The 19,964-nt window shown below is 52.0% G+C and overlaps 1 protein-coding gene across 3 annotated transcripts in view; it reads right to left on the bottom strand.

The window, feature by feature from the left end:
- Positions 1-4,190: 4,190 nt before the first annotated feature.
- Cacna2d4 (calcium voltage-gated channel auxiliary subunit alpha2delta 4) overlaps positions 4,191-19,964 on the bottom strand; it is a 113,790-nt gene continuing 98,016 nt past the window's right edge. For 2 of the 3 annotated variants that reach the window (XM_032905800.1, XM_032905799.1), the window contains 12 exons: positions 18,995-19,056; positions 17,179-17,223; positions 16,929-16,991; positions 10,746-10,816; positions 10,415-10,490; positions 9,863-9,915; positions 9,361-9,413; positions 9,073-9,093; positions 7,615-7,732; positions 6,114-6,226; positions 5,823-5,905; positions 4,191-5,154 (listed from right to left, as the gene is read on the bottom strand). In XM_032905800.1, coding sequence (XP_032761691.1) covers positions 5,050-5,154; positions 5,823-5,905; positions 6,114-6,226; positions 7,615-7,732; positions 9,073-9,093; positions 9,361-9,413; positions 9,863-9,915; positions 10,415-10,490; positions 10,746-10,816; positions 16,929-16,991; positions 17,179-17,223; positions 18,995-19,056 — 863 coding nt within the window. In that variant the 3' untranslated portion in view covers positions 4,191-5,049. Of the gene's footprint in view, positions 5,155-5,822; positions 5,906-6,113; positions 6,227-7,614; positions 7,733-9,072; positions 9,094-9,360; positions 9,414-9,862; positions 9,916-10,414; positions 10,491-10,745; positions 10,817-16,928; positions 16,992-17,178; positions 17,224-18,994; positions 19,072-19,964 lie in introns of those variants that run through there. The other variant, XM_032905801.1, reaches the window with a different exon arrangement.

Raw genomic sequence — 19,964 nt, forward strand, 5'->3', positions numbered from 1 at the left:
TGTCTTGGTGCACCAAGGTGCCTTCCCTAGGCCGGTAACACTTGGACCCTGCTGGGGCAGAGTGTACAGCCCCAGCCTAGGAATTCCCTGGCCACTCTCAAGACTGAGAACCTTTGGGCATTCAGAGGGGAGGGATGTGGAAGGAAGTGGTATGTGCTTTCTCAGTGGAAGCAGCACAGGTTGTCATAATGGCTCTGGAGAAAGTGTCGTTTGAGAGACTGTTATGTAGGCTAGTTATGACCCTTCTGAAGAGTGAAGCCACCTAGTTCTACCTTAGATGTAGTAGAGTTGATGAAGGGGAGGAGAACCTGGGAGCATCAGCCTAGGGCTTGTCTGCTTCTTCCTGGTGTCTCGTTTAGCCAGGTGGTAGTTCTTACCTGAATAGAGGTAGTTCTTACCTGAATAGAGGTATTGGCCATTTCCCAGACCCTCTCTGTGGAGCCCTGAGCCATTCTGCAAACTTTGCTCTATTGAGAATCCCTGCTCTAAATGTCCTCCTTCCTCCTGGAAATAAAAAACTGCCCTATTCCTCTCTTGGGGTCAGAGCTCCTGGCATGGAGCCCGGCCACTAGTGAGATTCTGATGAGCATGGGTCCCACCGGAAGTCATACGGGCAGGTGTGGGGAACCATCCCCTGGGATCAGGAACGATGGCGTTTCTCTCTGGTGCCGTCTCGGTCAGCTTGGCGTGACAGAGCAGGTTCTTCTCCTTGGATGAGAAAGTAACACCTGCTGTGGGATTGTTAGCGCTCACTGAATGCCGTTCGCAAGAAGTGTGCTACAGAGCGGGAAAGAAAGTGGAGTGTTATTGCCAGGTAGTCTGATAGAGTTAAACCCACAATTTTGAATTGCTGCTAGAAGTTACAGATAATTTCTCTGTCCTAGGGCCATCATGTTATGGGTTTTAGAGAGTGGCAACGAGTTGGGTCTTGGCTCCTAAGTGAGAAACCAAGCTCCTGAGTCTCTTAGACTCTGGGTATCACTCCCTGGGGCTGGTGGGTATTGCAGTGTAACGTGGGGCCTCGGGCATCTCCAAAGGGGTGCTTGGTAATATGAGGAGGTCCTGTTTATTATCCAGTAGTATTTTCTTGGTCATTGCTGTCCTTCCTTTACCCTCAGATCCCTACCCAGCTGCAGCTGGGGTTCCAGGAAGGAGGAGGCCATTGTAAACCTGGGAAGAACTTCAGAGTATTTTGGTTGTGGATAAGGTCACTGCCCTAGATAGATCAAACAGAAAGCTCTGGGTGAACAGCATTGTGCCAGACAGAACTAAGAACAGTGTTAATTCCTCAAGCAGTTGGACAAGACAATGTCCATCCAGAAGGAAGCTCACCTAGGTTTGTGGTAGTAACAGCACATATCAGAAGCCAGACTTACTCTCTGGTCACATACTTTGGGACAGGAGCATGAAATGCTTCCTCATGACACCTACAGAAGTAGAGGTCTTTGGGTCTAGTCATTCCTCTTCCCAAAGCAGGGAGACTCTGGTTCAACATAGCACAAACTCTTAGGGAACAGAATCACCACCACCGTGTAGTCTAATAACTTTCCTTCTGGGTATGCGTGTGTGGGCATGTGTGTGCCCGTGTGTCTGCGCAGCTCACTACCAACAGCCTCCATGTGCACTTGACCTTGTGGTGCCTCCGGGACTCGCCAGGCTGGCACCTGAATGCCTTACTCTCAGCAGTCTGAGGCTCGCTTGCTCTGCGCACACCTTCTACTTCTTATTTTTGGCCCTAGGCTGGTTAGGAACCTGTACACCCTCACTCCTTCATCGTTATTAAATAGTGGCCTTTCTCAGTATTTTCTCTCCCCTTTATAAGTTGCTGAAATCACAAAGCACACTTTTGGGGATCATAGAAGGTTGGGGTTCCAGAAAGGCATCTATGTGATGGTTCCATTCACTATGGGGATTTCCCTACTCGCTGTCTTCTCGATTTCTCTAATAAAAAGAGCCAAATGGAAAATAAGTTTTGATGTGTTTTTATTGCCCCCCTTTCCTTTTAAACCTTATCTCTTTTGGGATATCTTTAATATTCTAATTTAGTGAGGAAGTTTAAGGAATTTTTAGAAACTTCCCTGCTTTCAGGAGGTTGATGCAGGAGGATCATGAGTTTAAGGCTAGCCTGGGCTACATAGACCTTACTTATAAATGGTGAGCTTTCTCTCCACCTGGTCGAAGTGACCGTCAAGGTCTAAGTGCTGTGTGGGGCCTGACCACGTGCACTTGGCCCCTGCATTTTGTCAGAGCCATCTGAGCACCACTTAAAAGCCTCTGGGCGGTGTCGCTACAGCCCAGGAACAGCACTGTCTAAAAGCATTTTCTTTCCTCACTGAGCACAAACCGTCTGATACTTCCCCACTCCTGATCTACGTACTCGATGGCTCAGCCCCTCAGAAATCATTGTGGAAGATTTAGGCTTAGCCTCCTGTCCTTTTGCCGCACTAGATCCAGAATTATGAGGCAGGTACAGGTCCTACTTCGTCCTGTTTGCCATGGATGTGGTTAATTTCCTCCCCTGATCCCATCCTCCGTGATGCACAGCTCACCGTAACGAGTGTTTCTGAAGCTGCCATCGGACTTGGCCTAGGTTCTGCTGAGCCCTTGCTCTGTTCTTTTTCGTATCTGAGCCCCCCTTGGCCTTAGGATATGGTCACTCCTATGTTCCCTTGGACCAAAACGATGCGGCATCACAAAGCCCCGTGGAAGCCTTTTATTTGAGGTGGTTCTATTACAGCCCAGGAAGCTCTGTAGTCCATTCCTGGTGCTTCTGACACAGATAAGGAAAGATGCCAGAGCGCTGTGACTCCATTAAATCTCAGGGGTGCCAGCTTCATTCCTCTGAAGTCAAGGTGCCAGATCTTGTGCCCAATCCAGACTACAACCTGCCAGCATCTTGATGGCGTTACGACCATTCAGAAACCACTGAGGACGGCGTAGTTTGCAGCTTCATGCCTTGGCCATCCTCCATGTCCTTTTTTTTTTTCCTTTTTCTTTTTTTTTTTTTTCGGAGCTGGGGACCGAACCCAGGGCCTCGCGCTCGCTAGGCAAGCGCTCTACCGCTGAGCTAAATCCCCAACCCCCTCCATGTCCTTTTGTCATTAGCCTCAGAATTGAGAGGCAGGCACGCCTTGGGAGACTCCTGATGTCCATAGTAGGGACAGAGCATCATTGGCTTATCAGAAATGCCTTTTCTCCAGCTGTCCTGTGATGTTCCAAAACTTAAAATCCCTTAGCAGTGCTAGGCACAAGAGCCCCATGGCTCATGGCCAGGAGCTGCCTGGCACCCTACACTTAGCATTTCTCCTGTGGCCAAAATAATTGATAAACGTCCCCAAATGCTCTCCCTGGTTGGGTGAAGAAGACGATCCCCATAAGAGACTTGCCATGCTTCTCATTGAGACCTAATGTGGCTGAGTAGAGGTCGTAACACTAATGACAAGGCAGGTGCTATGGTGGCAATCAGGGCAGGCCTACTCTGCCATACCTGACAGTACTGCGCCTTGGTGGCATGGAGAAAGAAACATGGCTATGACAGCTTGGTACTTTCCTACCTTCCAAGCCATGAAGCAGGATGCTGGGGTGAGAGGTTCTGTGTTAGTGCTTTCTGTGTTGTGTGCTAGCTCTAGGTACATTGCCTACTACTTCACAGAGCTAAGATTGAGAACCAGTTTTCCCTCACGCTTTGGTTTTTTTTCTCCTTTCTACTTATTTATTTTATGTTTCCAAGATAAGGTTTCTGTGTAGCCTTGGGTGTCTGGAACTCACTTTATAGACCAGGCTGGCTTCGTACTTAGAGATCTTCCTGTTTCTACCTCTCAGTCCTGGGGTTAAAGGCGTGCACCACTGCCGCCAGTTTAGTTTCCTGATTTAACAGACAGGTAAATCGTGGGGCTTGAGAGGGGCAGCCAGTGGAGTGTGAGGACCCAAGTTAGGTTCCTAAATTATTGAAACACAAGGGCAATAGCAGGGCACACTTGCAGCCCCAGCCTTGGGGAGACAGTGGCAGAAGGGTTTCTGGGGCTGGCTGGCCAGCTAGTCTGGCTGAATTGGAGGGCCCAGATTTTGTGAGTGATCTTATCTTTAAGAAAAGTACAGGGGTGGTTAAGGAAGACAGCCAACATCACCTCTGGCCTCCACAAACAGGTACACAAATACTCAGAGATACCTATCAAAAAATGCCAAAAAGGTGCAGGTAAATTGTAGAACTTACTTGAACAGTGTGGCAAGGATTATGTGCTATTTTCCAACCTCCAGGACTTTCCCCAGAAACAGTCTAGTTTCTTTTGTAAATCCCGAGCCACAGAAAGCCAGCCCACCACGGGTCTCGGAGACCTCACCTAGCTCTCTGTGAGGTGAGGTCTGTGAGAGGAGCTTGTCCAGGCTCTGCTTTTTCTTATCACCCCCTCTGGATCGTACCTACCCAGTGCCATGCTGGTGCCCAGTGCAGCAGACGGGGAGCCATCCTAATAGCTTTTCTTTCCCTTTCTGAGACTACAACATTTCTCCCTTCCCTTTCCCTCCAAATCTTCCCATATACCCCTCCCACTCTCCTTCAGATGGTTAGTGTAAAAAGGGTGGGCATCTTCAGTGATGAAGGCTGCTGAGAGTTCCCAGGACTCCACTGTGTTCCTGTTGTTTCCGTTTGTGTTGGGATTAAATGTGTGCACCACCAGGTCCTCCCTTGCATTAATCTGTAATGGATAAAAGTACCCTCCTTTTGGTGGCAAGCACGCTCTTGCCACAGCCTCTGCAAGGGCCTCGCTGCTCAATTCCAGCCCCCAGAGCTCCTCGGATCTGCAGGAGACCAGCCTGGGAGACAGGCAACTCTTCGGTAAACGAGTGACTGACGCCTGTCCTTCCTCCACTTGAGACAAGAGTAGAAGGCGTGAAGAGCCTTGGGGAGCCCTCTAGCAATCTAAGAGGCAGAGACTTGTAGCCCAGGACTGAAACCAAGGAGACACCCTACAGCAGTGAGCTGGGCTCTCATTCGCTGACCACTTTGTAGAATGTCCTGTGAGACTTCTGTGAAAGTCAGATGGGATGGAGTCACCACAGAAGCTGGGGCGGAAGACGCCAGGCCCACAGTGACAGCAGGAGCAGAGGGGGTGAAGGCATAGTGTCTGAAGCACCGCCGCAGTCCTGGGCATTTTCCTGGAAGGCCAGAGAGGTAAGAGGCGTTAGGAGAGAGGGGCCCTCCCAGCCCAAGGGCTGGCGTGCACAGCATGGATGCACACAGACAGAACAACCTGGGGGATGGCGAGGTTTCAAAGAGGAGGCGAAAGCTGCCTTTCTTCGAGCTCTTAGGGACAGTAGAGACTGCTTGCTTAAATCTTTAGGGCCTTCCTTTCATTATTGTGTGGAGCAGACATCATCTCCGAGAGCACCTCTGGGGCGTAGTTTGCCCCAGCAGCCACACTCAGCTGAGACTGGGTAGGAAGGTCCCTAGCTTAGGGCTTAATACATACCAATCACTGGCCAAGTCACGGTGAGTAGCGCTGAGGTAGCAGGAGTAAGGATTTCAGGGGAAGCTCACTCAGCCCCAGGCCCTAGGAAGTACAGATACCCGTGGTCCTTTCTCCTTTCTCTCCGCTTTCCTTTGCTCCTCGCCCCTGCTCCCTGCAACTGACCTGGAACTCCCTTGCTTGCCACTGCCCCTTATTTCGTGTCTCACACAACATAATTGTGAATGCAGGGCTCTCCCAGCGGGAGGGACACATACAGCCGTGTCATCAGAGTCTAGAAACATTCATGTCCCAATAAGCTGCACACAGAACATAATTAGGGGTCGAAGACCACGCCTCTCAGTTCACAGCCCGCACCTCTGGATGGAAGGCATGGCAGGAGCCTGGTCGTCTCCGGGGCTTCTGGGAGCGCATCCTGTCGCACTTGACGGAGGCATTATGTGCAGAGCTCAAGTCAAGGCACACCTCTCCACAGTTCCAGAGGTCTGTGAGGTCAGTGGCCCTGCAAGTAGCTCCCCACCCCCGCCCCATCATGGTGCTGTAAGCAAGGGAGGACAGTGAGAATCTGGGCTCTGCACCCCAAATCTGAGCTGCTCCATGATCTCTCAGCCACCCCTTGCCTTGCCCCTCGGAGGGTGGGAAGGATATATTTGACTTCTGTGGCCTCCTGGAGGATGGGAGAGTAGGCGCTGCAGTCACAGGTACGGTCTGTCACTAGCAGGAGCAGGTTGCTGCTGGGAATCTGTTGCATCACGAATGTCCTGCAGCAGAGACAGCAATGAATGGGCTCTGAGTAGTAGGAGTGCAGCCTCCAGGAGAAGTTCTCCGGGGAGAGACCTGGGGCACTGGGAAGGATGTGCAGTCACAGACCAATAGCCCAGTACTTTTACACGAGCCTTCACAATGGTACCCCTCCACTCCCAATAGCCTGGAGAAGGTGAAGAAGGAGCTGTCATTAACATGCATACAGGGATCATTTCCAGCACACAGGAATATTATCTGAGAGTCAGAGAGTGTGCAGTTCTGGACTTGGCCACAAGGTGGCACCATGCTCCTATATACAGCTTGTGGTGGGGGTGGGGGTTAGAGAAAGGTCTTTATGTGCAGGGTAAGGAGGTGCTACATACACAGCTGAGAAGGTTATCACCAAGCATTTTGTATGGGGGTGAGTGATGTTAGACACACACAGGTCTAGAGCACACATATAAACTCACATGTGGCCATTAGACTATTATGCGAACTTGGTGTAGTTCCCATGGTGCACAGGACAAAACCGGCTAGAAGTAAGCCTGCCTATGGTTGTACTAGAGGTGGAAGAGATTGGAGGCAGAGTCAAGACTGTCTGCTGGGGAGCCCTTACTCTCTATCATCCCCTTGATGGCTTCAAGCCTGAGGTAAACACGCCAATAGTGCTAGTCCCAGAAGGAAGAGGCAGAAACCTAGGTCTAAGGCCAGAACCTGGGGTTCCAGAATCGTTGGCATAGGTCTGTGGTTTCCCAGACATCCTGGTGGTCCTAGTAAGCTGCAGGACTGGCCGAGAGAGCTCCCTGGAGGTACTGTCTGTCCTCTTGGGTTGGGACAGATGTCTCTGGGTCCGTGTCTCCCAAGTTTGGGGTGGGAAGTCAGTAGTCTTGGCCTTCCAAGCCAGTCTGGATGAAGCTAGGGACTTCTACCCAGGAATTAGCCTGACTGGATCCCGCTTAGAAATTCTAGGCTTGGGCTGGCGATGCCCCGGGCTCTGACAGCTCCAAGGCTCCCAAAACGACACTGTGCTTTGCTGAGAACACCCCAGACTTGCACATAGTTTCTGCTTTGTATAGGGCAGAACCTTCTGCCATTTTCCTGGTCTGTCACGTAGGTGTTTAAGGCACACCCTTGCTGAGGCTGATCAGCCCCTAGCAGAAGGGAAGCAAGCCTTCCGGGGTTTCCCAGAGAGACCCCGTGGCCTTGGATTCAGACTCACAGACATGGGAATTGGCCTCTAGACCCTTGTCCTTGTGTCTCCTAAAGCAGATAACCAGAGTCCCCTCCCCTCTGCCCGAGTCTGGGTTTTTGCTGTACTGAACATCGGGGTGCTGAGGAGGGCAACTCTTCTCGGAGATGTCACTTTTCTCCTGAGGGGACCCTCCTGTGCTGCCTGGAGACTTACTTCTGGCAGCCCCCACACTCGATGATCCCGTTGGCCTCCCGGATGGCCGTCTGGTGCACGAACACTGGGTACTCTGTGTCACAGGGGTGCAGCAGGTCTTGCTTCTTGTGCTTGTGGGCTGTGGGTGACAGAGGAATGTGAGGAGGGTTACCACACATCACAAAGGCCCTCGGAAGCCCATCTACAAGGGGTGATGCCCTTTAGTTTGCTTCAAGGGTCGGGGATACAGCAGACCAGCACTCCGGTGTGGTGGGGTGCAGTGGCACTGCTGTGGAGAGTGGAGGCCCTGCTGAGCTCAGCTGTCTTCCCTTCCTGTTCACACTACTGGGCATCCCTGCGCCTGGCCTTCGGGGTCAGACGCTGGAAGCCTCCTAACATGGCTCTTCTCCTACCAGGCCTAAAGTTGGGCTATTCTCCTGTCACTGGAGAGGACCTTCTAGTGCTGATACCTATACTCTGCCTGTCCCCGCAGAGTAGGACTTCCTTCAGGTTTCCTGTCGACCCTGCAGAGCCTGCAGGTGGGAGGAGCACCTCTGGCTGCATCCTGAGCCTACAGCGAGTGAGAAGACCTAACTCATGGCTTCTGTCACGGTTCCAGTTAGGCTCTGTGAGAACTGCTGGAGACTTCCCACCACTGCCAGGAGTCATGAAGGTGAACACATCCGGGAACTGCAGTGGCCCAAGGGCCTGCCCTGGTCAGCGGCAGCCAAAGGGGTGGAGGGGAAGGAGGGGGCATCATTTATATTAGAAAGTCAAAGGAGGCAGTGGGAGTCTTTTTGCTACCAGGTATGCAGAAGCCAGAGACTGCTTAGCAGGGTGGGCGGAAGTCAGGCACCATTATGGCTCAAGAGCCCCACATCTCCAGGACCCAGGTGCCATTTGTGTCTCTTGGTTTATAAAGAAGAGATGTCCTTTCCCAGGCTGGCAGCAAGCATCAACAGCAGCTGGGACAACATTTTCCTTTGCTTTGTGTCAGGGCCACCTCCACATGCCATTGTCTTGGAGGCACTGTGGCCTTAGGCACAATTTCATTCAAGTGCTATCCTAGAGGATAAGCATTCAAACCTGGAGCCTTGCTGGAGCTGGCAGGTGCCTGGGCACAGGGGCCACTGCTTTTGTCTCTGGAGTGACCTGGTGGCATCTCAACTACAGAATGGGCCACACCTCCCTTTAATTATTGGAACCTCTCAAGAGTCGATGGCTGTTTCCTAAGGCAGGACTGGCTATACTTATGTGGCCTGAAGCCTGGGTTTCCTTGCTTCCCAGAAATGGTGCTTTAAAGTGGATTAAGTGTTTGGGGACACCCCATCCCCCTAACCAAGGAGTGTCCTAGGGTAAAGAACTCAGATGTAGAGACTCGGCCTGCTTGTGCTCACTCCCTGGACACAGCTTAAGGCAAGTGGCACAGCTCCCTGGTGTACCCGGATGAGGTAGGGTCGTTCAGTCAGAACTACTTACAGTGATGGAAGACAGCTTTGGCTGCTCAGGGCATGAGCCCACCACAGGGTTGGACATGGCACAGGAAAAGCACGGCGTCACATGAGGGCAAGATGATGTCCCAGGGCAGTGATGATGTCACACGGAGCCAAGGTGTTCAGAGATGACGTCACACACAGAGGTGAAGGAGCCCGGAGTGAGGGGAAGGTGATGGATGAGAATGAACATGAATGCTTCGACACCCACCCCACTGTCACTGACCTCACGAGCTTACCAGAGCGCTGCCCACACCTGCTTCCTCGCACTTACCCTCTGACCCTTTGTCCTGCCAAGATCCCCAAGCACTCCACTCGAACAGGAATCTGCGGGACACAGAGCATGGTCTTGGGGACTGGCATGTGTGGCTCTTGGGCCACTGCATCCAGCTGCCACCTGCGGGAACCAGTCTTTCTGCATGAGGGCACGAGGGAAGGAAGGGACAGGGTGGGGTCCCATGCCTCCCTTTTCCCTTGGCCAGGGAGCCTGGCTACCTTCTGGGTCATTGGCTGCCTGTTCTAAGGATATCCTCGTGCTCCAGTCTCCATATGCCCTCCTACCCGTTACCCAGTCATGACCCGGTCCTCCCACAAAGGAGATTCTCTTCACCTGGGACCCCCTTGCCCCAACCCAAGATTCACCCCCACCTTCTACAGGGAGCCCTCTCCTTTGATCCCAGCCTCATGATCTAGTTCCTCATGACCCCTCCCTTTCCTTCCCCTGACCCCCGACCCATTCCCCAGCATGGGCCATTCTTCATCCAACCCCTACTCACAGCAGACATTCATGGAGTAGCCACCTGGCCACCATCAAGAAGGCGGAGAGAGGCTGGAGGAGAGCAGAACTACTTCAGGGAAACACCAGGTGATGTCCTGTAACAGCTACCCTCCAGATCCCACCTGCCCGTCCCCGCAGAGGGAGCACCACAGCAGAGTGCTCCTCTGCATCATGTCAGCCGCCCTGCACAAGGGCCTTCTGAAGGTCGGACACCCCACAGTGGGCTCTGACAAACCCTTCAGGTGACTGTCATTTCCCATCTCTGGTGGGCCAGTGATGAGGACCCCTGAAGATCTTAACATCAGCTGTGAGGTAAGGATACGCTCTTAGTGTCTGGAGACCACTATCCTACCCGTACTGCCCCTAGGACAAGACAGCCCCACAGCCTCAGGGGAAGGGGTGGGCAGGGGTGAGCAGCATCGGGACGGAGTCCAGAGCAGCCTGAGCCTGAAGGTCTGGGACTGGATGAGAACAGGACCAGGTGACATTCTCAAGGACTCGGTAGAGGATGTGCCCCGGGAGAGGAAAGGCCTGCAGTGACGACACTCACACTGATTAGCGATTCGGCTGCACTGTGGTGGTGATCCGGGGGCTTGCACATGGCCTGGTAGTCATACATGGTCACACTGAAATGCAGAAGCAGGCTGTGTCGAGCACAGAACCACTCCATGCCCTGGCCTGGAGGCCTCGATAGCGGAACTGGATCCATGGGGGCACCCAAGTTAGAAGAGTGAACCAGAAACCAGCTCCCGCCAGGATGCTTGGGTGGTTTCAAGAACAAGAGCTGCATGCTTGCTGGTGTAGCCTGTGGTTTTCCTTAGAGTACCGAGCTGAGGCTGGAGAGCCCATCTGAGGACCAGGGCGAGCTGCGTTCCACTTACCGGCTGAACACCCCCATGCTGAGAAGCTGCGTCATGAGAGCACCATCCGCTTCCCCCAGAAGTCTTCCCATCTGTGGGGGCGGGAGGGTTGAGCTACTAGAGTGTCTGTAGACTCTTCCATGGACTCGACACTCCTTCATGCAACCCTCTCTACTTCCCAGCAGCCCTCCCCATCCCCGACTGCCCGCTGCAACGCTTTCTAAATCATGATGTCATTTGCAGGTGGCAATGACATCAGCCCAGAGGGTGCTCAAAACAAAACTACTAAATGCCCTAACCAAGAAATCAACCCCCACCCCCAAATAAAACCCAAAATGGTACAGAGTTCCTTCAAACAGTCCATGTGAGTCAGGGGACCTTGTTTGCTGGACGTGCTTTTTGTTGGTCATGGTAGGATGGTGGTGGTGGTGGTAGTGATAGTGGTGGGGGTGTGGGGTGGTAATATTAGTGGTGGTGGTGGTGGTGGTGGTGGTGGTGGTGGTAGTGGTGGTGGTAGTATGTGTGTGTGTGTGCGTGTGGTAGTGATGTTTGTGGGGTAGTAGTGACGATGGTGGTAGTGTGTGATGTCAAAGGTTGTTGACAAGTTCTGCCATGGGCTTCACTCTCACCATCCTCTTCAGCCAAGGAGGGTAGGAGGCCTGGCATTGCCTGCCATGTTCTGCTCCTCCCCTGCATCTATTGTCTTTCTGTATCTTTATCCGTGTATGCTGTCTCTCACCTCTTGGGCTCTGGCCCTCTTGGCATCTCTACCTTCTTTGCTTATCCCTTCCCCTGCCCCTAGGTTTGTTGCCAAAATAATCTCAGACAGCTTGGGTTTGGGAAAGGGTTATCCATGCCATCGTGCCCCACCAAATACACACACACACACACACACCACACACACACACACACACACACACACACACACACACACACACACACACACACACACACACCACACACACACACACACACACACACACACACACACCACACACACACACTCACACACACACCACACACCACACACACACCAAACACCCCACACACACATACATACATATACACACACATGTACACATAGACACACACCACACACACTACACACACACCCACACACACCACACACACCACACACACCACACACACCACACACACACACACACACACACCACACACACACCACACACCACACACACCACACACACACCACACACACACACACACACCACACACACCACACACACACACACACACACACACACACCACACACACACACACACACACCACACACACCACACACCACACACACACCCACACACACACACACACACACACACACCACACACACACACACCACACACACACCACACACACCACACACACATGCATGCACACACACCACACACACCACACACACACACACACACACACACACACACACACACACACCACACACACACACGACACACACACCACACACCACACACACCACACACACCACACACCACACACACACACACACACACCACACACACACACACACACCACACACACCACACACATGCATGCATCCACACACACCACACACACACACATACACACACATGCACGCACGCACACACCACACACACACACACCACATACACACACATGCACGCACACACACACCACACACACACACACACACACACACACACCACACACACACCACACACACCACACACACACCACACACACACCACACACACACCACACAAACCACACACACACCAGACAGACACAAGCACACAACACCCCCATCCCCCCCACCACACACACCACACACACACACCACACACACATACCACCACCACCACTACCACTACTACCACCACCATCAAACCCACTTTTCCCTTTGTGTTTGTGGTAGTTTGAATATGCATGGCCCAGGGAGTGGCACCATTTGGAGGTGTGGCTTCATTGGAGTAGGTGTGCCAGTCTAGCTGCCTGGAAGCCAGTCTTGTCCTAGCAGCCTTTGGATAAAGATGTAGAACTCTCAGGCACCATGCCTGCCTGGATGCTGCCATGCTCTTGCCTTAATGATAATGGACTGAACCTCTGAACCTGTAAGCCAGCCCCAATGAAATGTTGTCCTTATAAGAGTTGCCTTGGTCGTGGTGTCTTTTCACAGCAGTAAACCCTGACCAAGACAGTGATCTAACCAGTCAGTATCTGGGGGCGAGTGCAACTATTGGCCAGCATCTTCTGGGCTCCTGGAGTTGTCACTGCCCCTGCAGTGTGGATGATTCTGTTCTCTTGGGTTAGCTCTTTGCTATTCTAGTGACTGTATATGCTTCCTCTCCCATCACCAGATATCAAGATACCCACAGAAACATGTCTCGACCTCATAGCACCACAGAGGCCCTGCATACAGTTGTCCATTGGAGGTGTGTGCGTGCATGTGCGTGTGCGTGTGCGTGTGCGTGTGTGAAATCTTAAACTCAGTAGTCTTTAAGACAGGGAAGCAGGGTGCTTCCAAACTCCTGTAAACCCATCCCGTTCTCCTCTTTCACTGTAGGCTTATTTTTCACCAACCCTGTTGTTTAAATGCCCAGTTCTGAGGAGGGAGGTCTGACAGAAAGAAAGCACATCTTGGACCCTGAAAAATACTTCTGCCTCTGTAACAAAACTTCATGTCCTAGAACACGGAACATTTCAGCAGGGAATGCCCATTGTAAGGGAGGCCCCTCCTTTAGTAAGGGAGTTTGACTGCAACAGTGTTAGCAATGTTGGTCCACAAAAGACTACACTTCCCAGAAACCCTTGTACTAAGGGCTGGCCAATGAAATGGTGCAAAGCCCAGATGAGGACTTCTGGGAATCTGCTTAAAGCGAGAGGACTGTATTAGGGACTGTTGCCCTCCAGTTTGGGAAATGGGCAAGAGTTCCCCCTAGCTATGATGCCACCTTGAGAACACCTTTCCCAACAGAAATATTTACTATTGGTCTTTGTCCAAATGGAGAAGTGCCTCAGATAGGCATTCTGGGCCTGCAAAGGGAAGGGGCCAATGTGGATTTTGGGTCCCTTCTCACATCAGGACCCAGATCAGGAACAGCGCTGGCCTCCCATGGGATCCCCAACCAGAGATTATCCGTACCTACAGCACAGCCCACATGCTGGTGGCACTCTGGAAGATCCGAAGGCCTAGAGTTGCCTGCATTTAGTTTGACATGAGTTTGGGGTGGAGTCAAGGTCCTATGAGATCTCTCCTGGAGCCTGGAGTCTAGTAGATGTCTTAGGCAGGACAGAATTTAGATGTGAGTCAACTGATTCCTGCTGTGAGACAGTTGTCCCAGTGCAGGGCTCTCTTGCCAGCTGTGTGACTGCCTGTCAAATACCCATCCGTGTGCTGTGTGTTCAAACTGGTCTGAGTCCCAGGGGATCTAGCACAGCTCAGCTTACAGCGTATCCCAGACAGGTCCAGATGAGGAGAGATACCGAGCCCTGTCAATGAGCTGCAGTTCCAGTCTTGACACAATCCTAGCGCTAACCTAGGGGTCGGTATTCCTTATCCTTGGCTTCCAGAGACTTGCAGATTGGCTGTAATTCTCTGAGACCCAACCGAGTGCGTCAGAGCTGGCGAACTCTTTTGAGTTGTGACAGAGCAACCTGGACAGGGTATTGAAGGACTCAGGGTGGCCACTAGGCGATAGGGACTTGTACACTCCTTATGTCCCCCAGACAAAACTGGTTTGAGTTCACTAACTCTCCCCAGATAACAAGATCCCCGCAGAGACCTGTCTCTACCCCTGCACATGGTTGTTCATTGGAGGGGTGTGTGTGTGTGTGTGTGTGTGTGTGTGTGTGTGTGTGTGTTGGGGGGTGTCTTGGAGCTGGCAGAAGCCTCTAGAAGCTAGTTTCATTTATACTCCTAGTAAAGGATTTGGATTAGCTTGTGAGCCTATGAAAAACACAGGATAACAACGCTTGAGGACACGAAGGCACATAAGCTAACTACTTAAAATAGAGACTGAAATGCATGTTACATCAAATATAAATCTCAGAACAAACTGACTGATTCTGCAGTGTCCTAGGATTATAATTCACGAGCTCTAGGTAGAACGGGGCAACCCAATGCGTCATTCAAGGACCCCGGGGTCTCCTTCCCTGAGGAGGCCATACCTTTGCTGCTTGTCTTCGGGACAAAGGTTGGCAAGCTAGGGCTAAGAGCTCCGTTTGGTCTATTGGAGACCTACGTGGATTCTTGATCAAAGAATGGCCCTTTTGTTTTCAAATGGTTGGGGGAAAATCAAAAGGCCATTAATATTTCAGGCTCATGAAAATTGCATGAGATGCTTCAGTATCCATAGCCGGTCCTGTTGAAACAGAGCCCGCTCGCTCGCTCATGCATCCTGTGCCTCGGCTCTGCTCGGTTGCCATCAGAGCTGAGGCGGCCAATTCTCAAAGCCAAGGACCCTCAAATGCTCTCTGCCCTTCCACGGGCCCCCATGGCCCACGCTCTGGCTATGATCTTCCCCTGCCTGATCAAACCACCTGATCCCTCTGCTACTCCTTAGGTTCATGGCAGCCTTTAGACCCTTGAGCAGCCCAACAGGAGACCACAGCCTTTCATGGTCGTATGGCAGTGGGACGGAAGTGATCGAGACACCCTGTGGTCCTTGGGATGCCTCAGCCAGAGTCAACTTTTGTTTTCAGACAGAAAAGATCATCTCTGTGTGGAGAAGGGCGATGGCTGAGAAAAGCGGGAAAGGCGGGAAAAGGAAGGAGGCTGAACCGGCCCTCAGGCGCCAGGACTAATGATTGGCTGGAGTTCTGTCAAGTGTCCTGATTGACAGCCCAGGCCTCTCCCATAGGAGGAAAGCAGTGAAAGCAGCCTTCTGTTCTCAGCTCTTGCTGGACACTATTTAAGAACAGTCATGTCTGGCCAGTGGCGGTGGCATATGCCTTTAATTCCTGCACTCGAGAGGCAGAGGCAGGCGGCCTGGTCTACAGAGTGAGTTCTAGGATAGCCAGGACTATACAGAGAAACCCTGTCTCACCATCCCTCCCCAAAACAAAACAAACAAGGAGGAAGGGGAGGAGGGAGGGAGGAAGGAGAGAGGAAGAAGGGACAGGGAGGGGGAGGGGGAGGGGGAGGGGGGAACTGTCCCTGGGGTTCTAGCTCCACAGTCCTTTGGTCCCCTTCTCTCTACCTTCTATCTGTGCCCAGTCTCCTGGTACTCTAGCTCTGCTTCCTGTCATGTTCTGACAGTTTCCTTGGACACTCAGTCCCATGTGCAGGAGGCTACAGTATGTCTTCAGGGAACAGAGACGACCCTGACCATGACCCTGGTCAGTGTCAGCTCTGATCCTGCAACTCTGCCAATATCCAGGCACCTGGAGCCTCCAGCTTGGGGTTGAGCCCTGACATCAGGTGGCCCAGCCTCTGGTTTTCAGGAGGGAGAAACTGAGGCACAGATGCGGAAAGGAACATGCCCCTTCCTGTTGGAGAGCTGCAGGCTTGTGTCACGCAGCTGGTTCAGGGGGATGTGTTCAGGTTTAGTTCCAGGCTGAACAGGCTTCTTTTAAAGTATAATTCCTGGCTAATTTTAGGGTCTGATCTGTGGCTGAGCAGATATAAAATTACCATCGTGGCTTCTGCTTTTGCCTGAGTAGGTGGCTGGAGGGAAGGCGGGCTGCTGTGTGAAGCTAGGATGGTCCCCGTGCCCTTGTTAGCCCATGGGTGCCCTGGCTTGGTGGCTAGAATCAAATAGCCAGAGAGGAGCACAGAGATGGGGGACAGTTCCCTTGGACATCGTGATGTCTACCATGGGGTGGGAGTGTGGACAGAGCAGGCAGCAGGAGTACTTAGGGCTCAAAAGTCCCTGATGGTTGTGTGGCAGAGGGGGCAGGGCACCCAGGCTCTCTCAGAGCTGTCCTCTTATTGAGTGGCTCCTTCAACATGCAACACTCGCAACACTCGGGGCACTTCCTCTCAGCACTTCTCAGAGAGGCCAGCTTAGTCACAGTTAACGTTTTTGCATTTGGATGGTGCTCCCTGTTTGACATCTTGCTTTGTCTTCTTGGATTGGGGAAACAGCTTCTACCCAGATTTGCCTCAATGTGGAAGGCCCCAGCTTTGGCCTCTTTGGCTGATGTGACCACTAAGCTCTAGACTTCCTCCTGCCCTCTCCTTTCAGCTCTGGTTCCTCGTCACTCACCTCTTGGGGTCTCTCTGAGATCAGGATGAAGCCATTGTTGTCTATGACGAAGCAGTCCAGATCCTGGGGGAGAGGTCAGGACGGGAAGTCAGAGCCAGGGCTATTCTGGCTCCAGCCCTCCTACTCACTCTAGCAGCTGAGCAGGGCTGAACCCTGCAGTCAGGGTCAGGAAGGGGGCATTGGGGAAAGAAGTTGTCCACAGAGAGACACAGGACACCGGATTCTGCCTGTGCTCTGGGGAAGAACTTACAGTGTCCTGGCAGCTCTTCGGGCAGGGCCCCTCTACAGTGTTGCACTGGAAGGAGAAGGGGACACCGTGAACAGTGTGCACCGTCGTGGGTGTAAGTGCACGCTCCATGTGTGCGCCTCTATGTAGCATCAAGCGTGAGGTATGTGTTTATATGAATACAATGTGTGTGTGCTGTAGGTAGGCTCGTGCGTGGTGTGTATGTGGAGTATTTGAACACATTTTATGTGTGGTATATATGTGGCATGTATGTTCTGTGTGCAGGTGTACGTGTGTGGTATACATGTGGCATGTATGTTCTGTGTGTAGGTATACATGTGTGGTATACATGTGGTACGTATGTTCTGTGTGCAGGTATACATGTGTGGTATACATGCATTATGTATGTTGTGTGCAGGTATACATGTGTGGTATACATGCATTATGTATGTTGTGTGCAGGTATACATGTGTGGTATACATGTGGTATGTATGTTTTGTGTGCAGGTATACATGTGTGGTATACATGTGGTATGTATGTTTTGTGTGCAGGTATACATGTGTGGTATACATGCGGTATGTATGTTCTGTGTGCAGGTATACATGTGTGGTATACATGTATGTATGTTCTGTGCAGGTATACATGTGTGTATACATGTGGCACGATGTTCTGTGTGCAGGTATATGTGTGTATACATGCATTATGTGTTGTGTGCAGGTATACATGTGTGGTATACATGCATTATGTATTTGTGTGCAGGTATACATGTGTGCAGGTATACATGTGTGGTATACATGTGGTATGTATGTTTTGTGTGCAGGTATACATGTGAGGCATACATGTGGTATGTATGTTTTGTGTGCAGGTATACATGTGTGGTATACATGTGGTATGTATGTTTTGTGTGCAGGTATACATGTGTGGTATACATGCGGTATGTATGTTCTGTGTGCAGGTATACATGTGTGGTATACATGTGGTATGTATGTTCTGTGTGCAGGTGTATATCTGTATATGCGCAGTGTGCTATGGAGACGAAGTATCTGTATATAGTGTCTTGTGTATGAAGGCATGTGGACTGTCTTATATGTGGAGGGTCTGTGGTTAGCGTGACTGTATCTATGTCCTGTGTGGTGCCTTCAGGGGGTACCTATTCTATGTGCAGTGATAAGGGCATGCCTTGTGTACCAGGCATGTGCACATGTGTGGCTGTGTCTCAGCAACAGGGTACCGAGGGCAGGCTGTGCTCTTCTGAGAACAAACATGGGCCACCTGGGGCTTTCATAAGATGGATGGGTTCTTATTGTCCCTCTTCACCTCCACACCCTATTACCTTTACTGTGCAACTGCCTGTGCCCAAGGCAAGGGATGCCTGACAGCAGGGAGTGAAGGGGCAGAGGAAGCATTTTACTATGAGGAGGACTCTGGCTAGAAGGATAGTAAAGGCTGCTGCTGCTGCGCGCGCGCGTGTGTGTGTGTGTGTGTGTGTGTGTGTGTGTGTGTGTGTACAGATAGAGCAAGAGAAAGTTCCCAGGAGCCTGGGCAGCAAATGGGGCCTGGGCCTTGGAGGGAGGGGCCCAGTGAAGCTCTGCCTTACTCAGTAGCAGACAAGGCCAGCATGGTTTGGGGGCAATGGTCCTGTTTTTCCCTTTGCCTTGGGTCTGATCAGGGACAGAGCACTGGGGTGAGAAGGGGAAGAGGCCTAACATGCAGGGTTCAGGAAAGGCAGAAAGAGAATGGGGGTGTCTCCTGTGGCACTGATGGGCCAGGCTGTGGGGACAGTCCTCTATGGATGGCCTGTTGAGTCCTCTCCCCACTTATGGGCCCCCAGTTGCCCTACCTGCTGCATGGCTGCCCAGAACTGGCGCTGGAGGTAGTCCGCTTGCATCTGGATGCCCACGGCTGCAGGGAACAGGAAGGAGGAGGGCAGGGCCAGATTAATGTTTGGGGAGGGAGGAGACGGTGAGAGAAGAGAATACTAGCAAAGTGGAGAGTGGCTGACAGGGGAGAAACAGGGCGGGTGGGAACAATGAAGGCTGAGTCTCTGGTAAGGGACATTCAGGGTCTCTGGGAGCAGGAGCCGGGTAGGAATCCCAGCCAGTGGCTTCTCCCAGTGAGGAGAGCGGTACCAAGAGAAGCCAGAGAAAGGTCAGGCTCTAAGGCCAGAGGTCCATGAGAGCAGCTTCTGGCTTCCTCTCAGGTCCCTGGCACACTCACTGTGAGCTCTTTTCCCTTTGACCCAGTTGAAAAAAGAAGCCGGGGAGAGCATTGTTTGTGCAAGGTCATGGGACCAAAGGTGGCAAACCAAGTCGGGAATGAAGGCCTTCGTGAGTCTGGCCACTCATGGGCCTCGTGGATCCCAGCCCTGTCTGGTGCAATGACCTCTGTAAATCCAGTCCCTGTTCACGAGGAGCTGCGGAAGGCCGAGCCATAGCCAGACCACCCAAGTTTGCGAGGCCATTTCCTGGAGACCAGGGAGGCCGTCATAGCACAGATGCTTCTCTTGTGATGTCTGCCATCACAGGAACCATCTGCCTCTTTGATTCCCAAATAGGTCTGGAGAACCCAAGGGGGCACTCACATACTAAGAGAAATCTGGGACAAAGAACGACAGGAGAACTTGGGGCCAAAGAATAGAAAGAAAAGGCAGGGCTATGCCGAGTAGAAGCCCTACAAAGTAGGCCAACTTCTTAGTGTCTAGAATAATATTAAAGGCGTTCTGGGTGCTCCGAATGAGTCAGGCACCTTTGCAGGCGGGAGGGTGTTTGATTCTTCACAGGCTGGCGCTAGCCTCATTTAGACTCCATGGG

Source organism: Rattus rattus, chromosome 6, assembly GCF_011064425.1.
Source record: "Rattus rattus isolate New Zealand chromosome 6, Rrattus_CSIRO_v1, whole genome shotgun sequence".
NCBI lineage: Eukaryota > Metazoa > Chordata > Mammalia > Rodentia > Muridae > Rattus > Rattus rattus.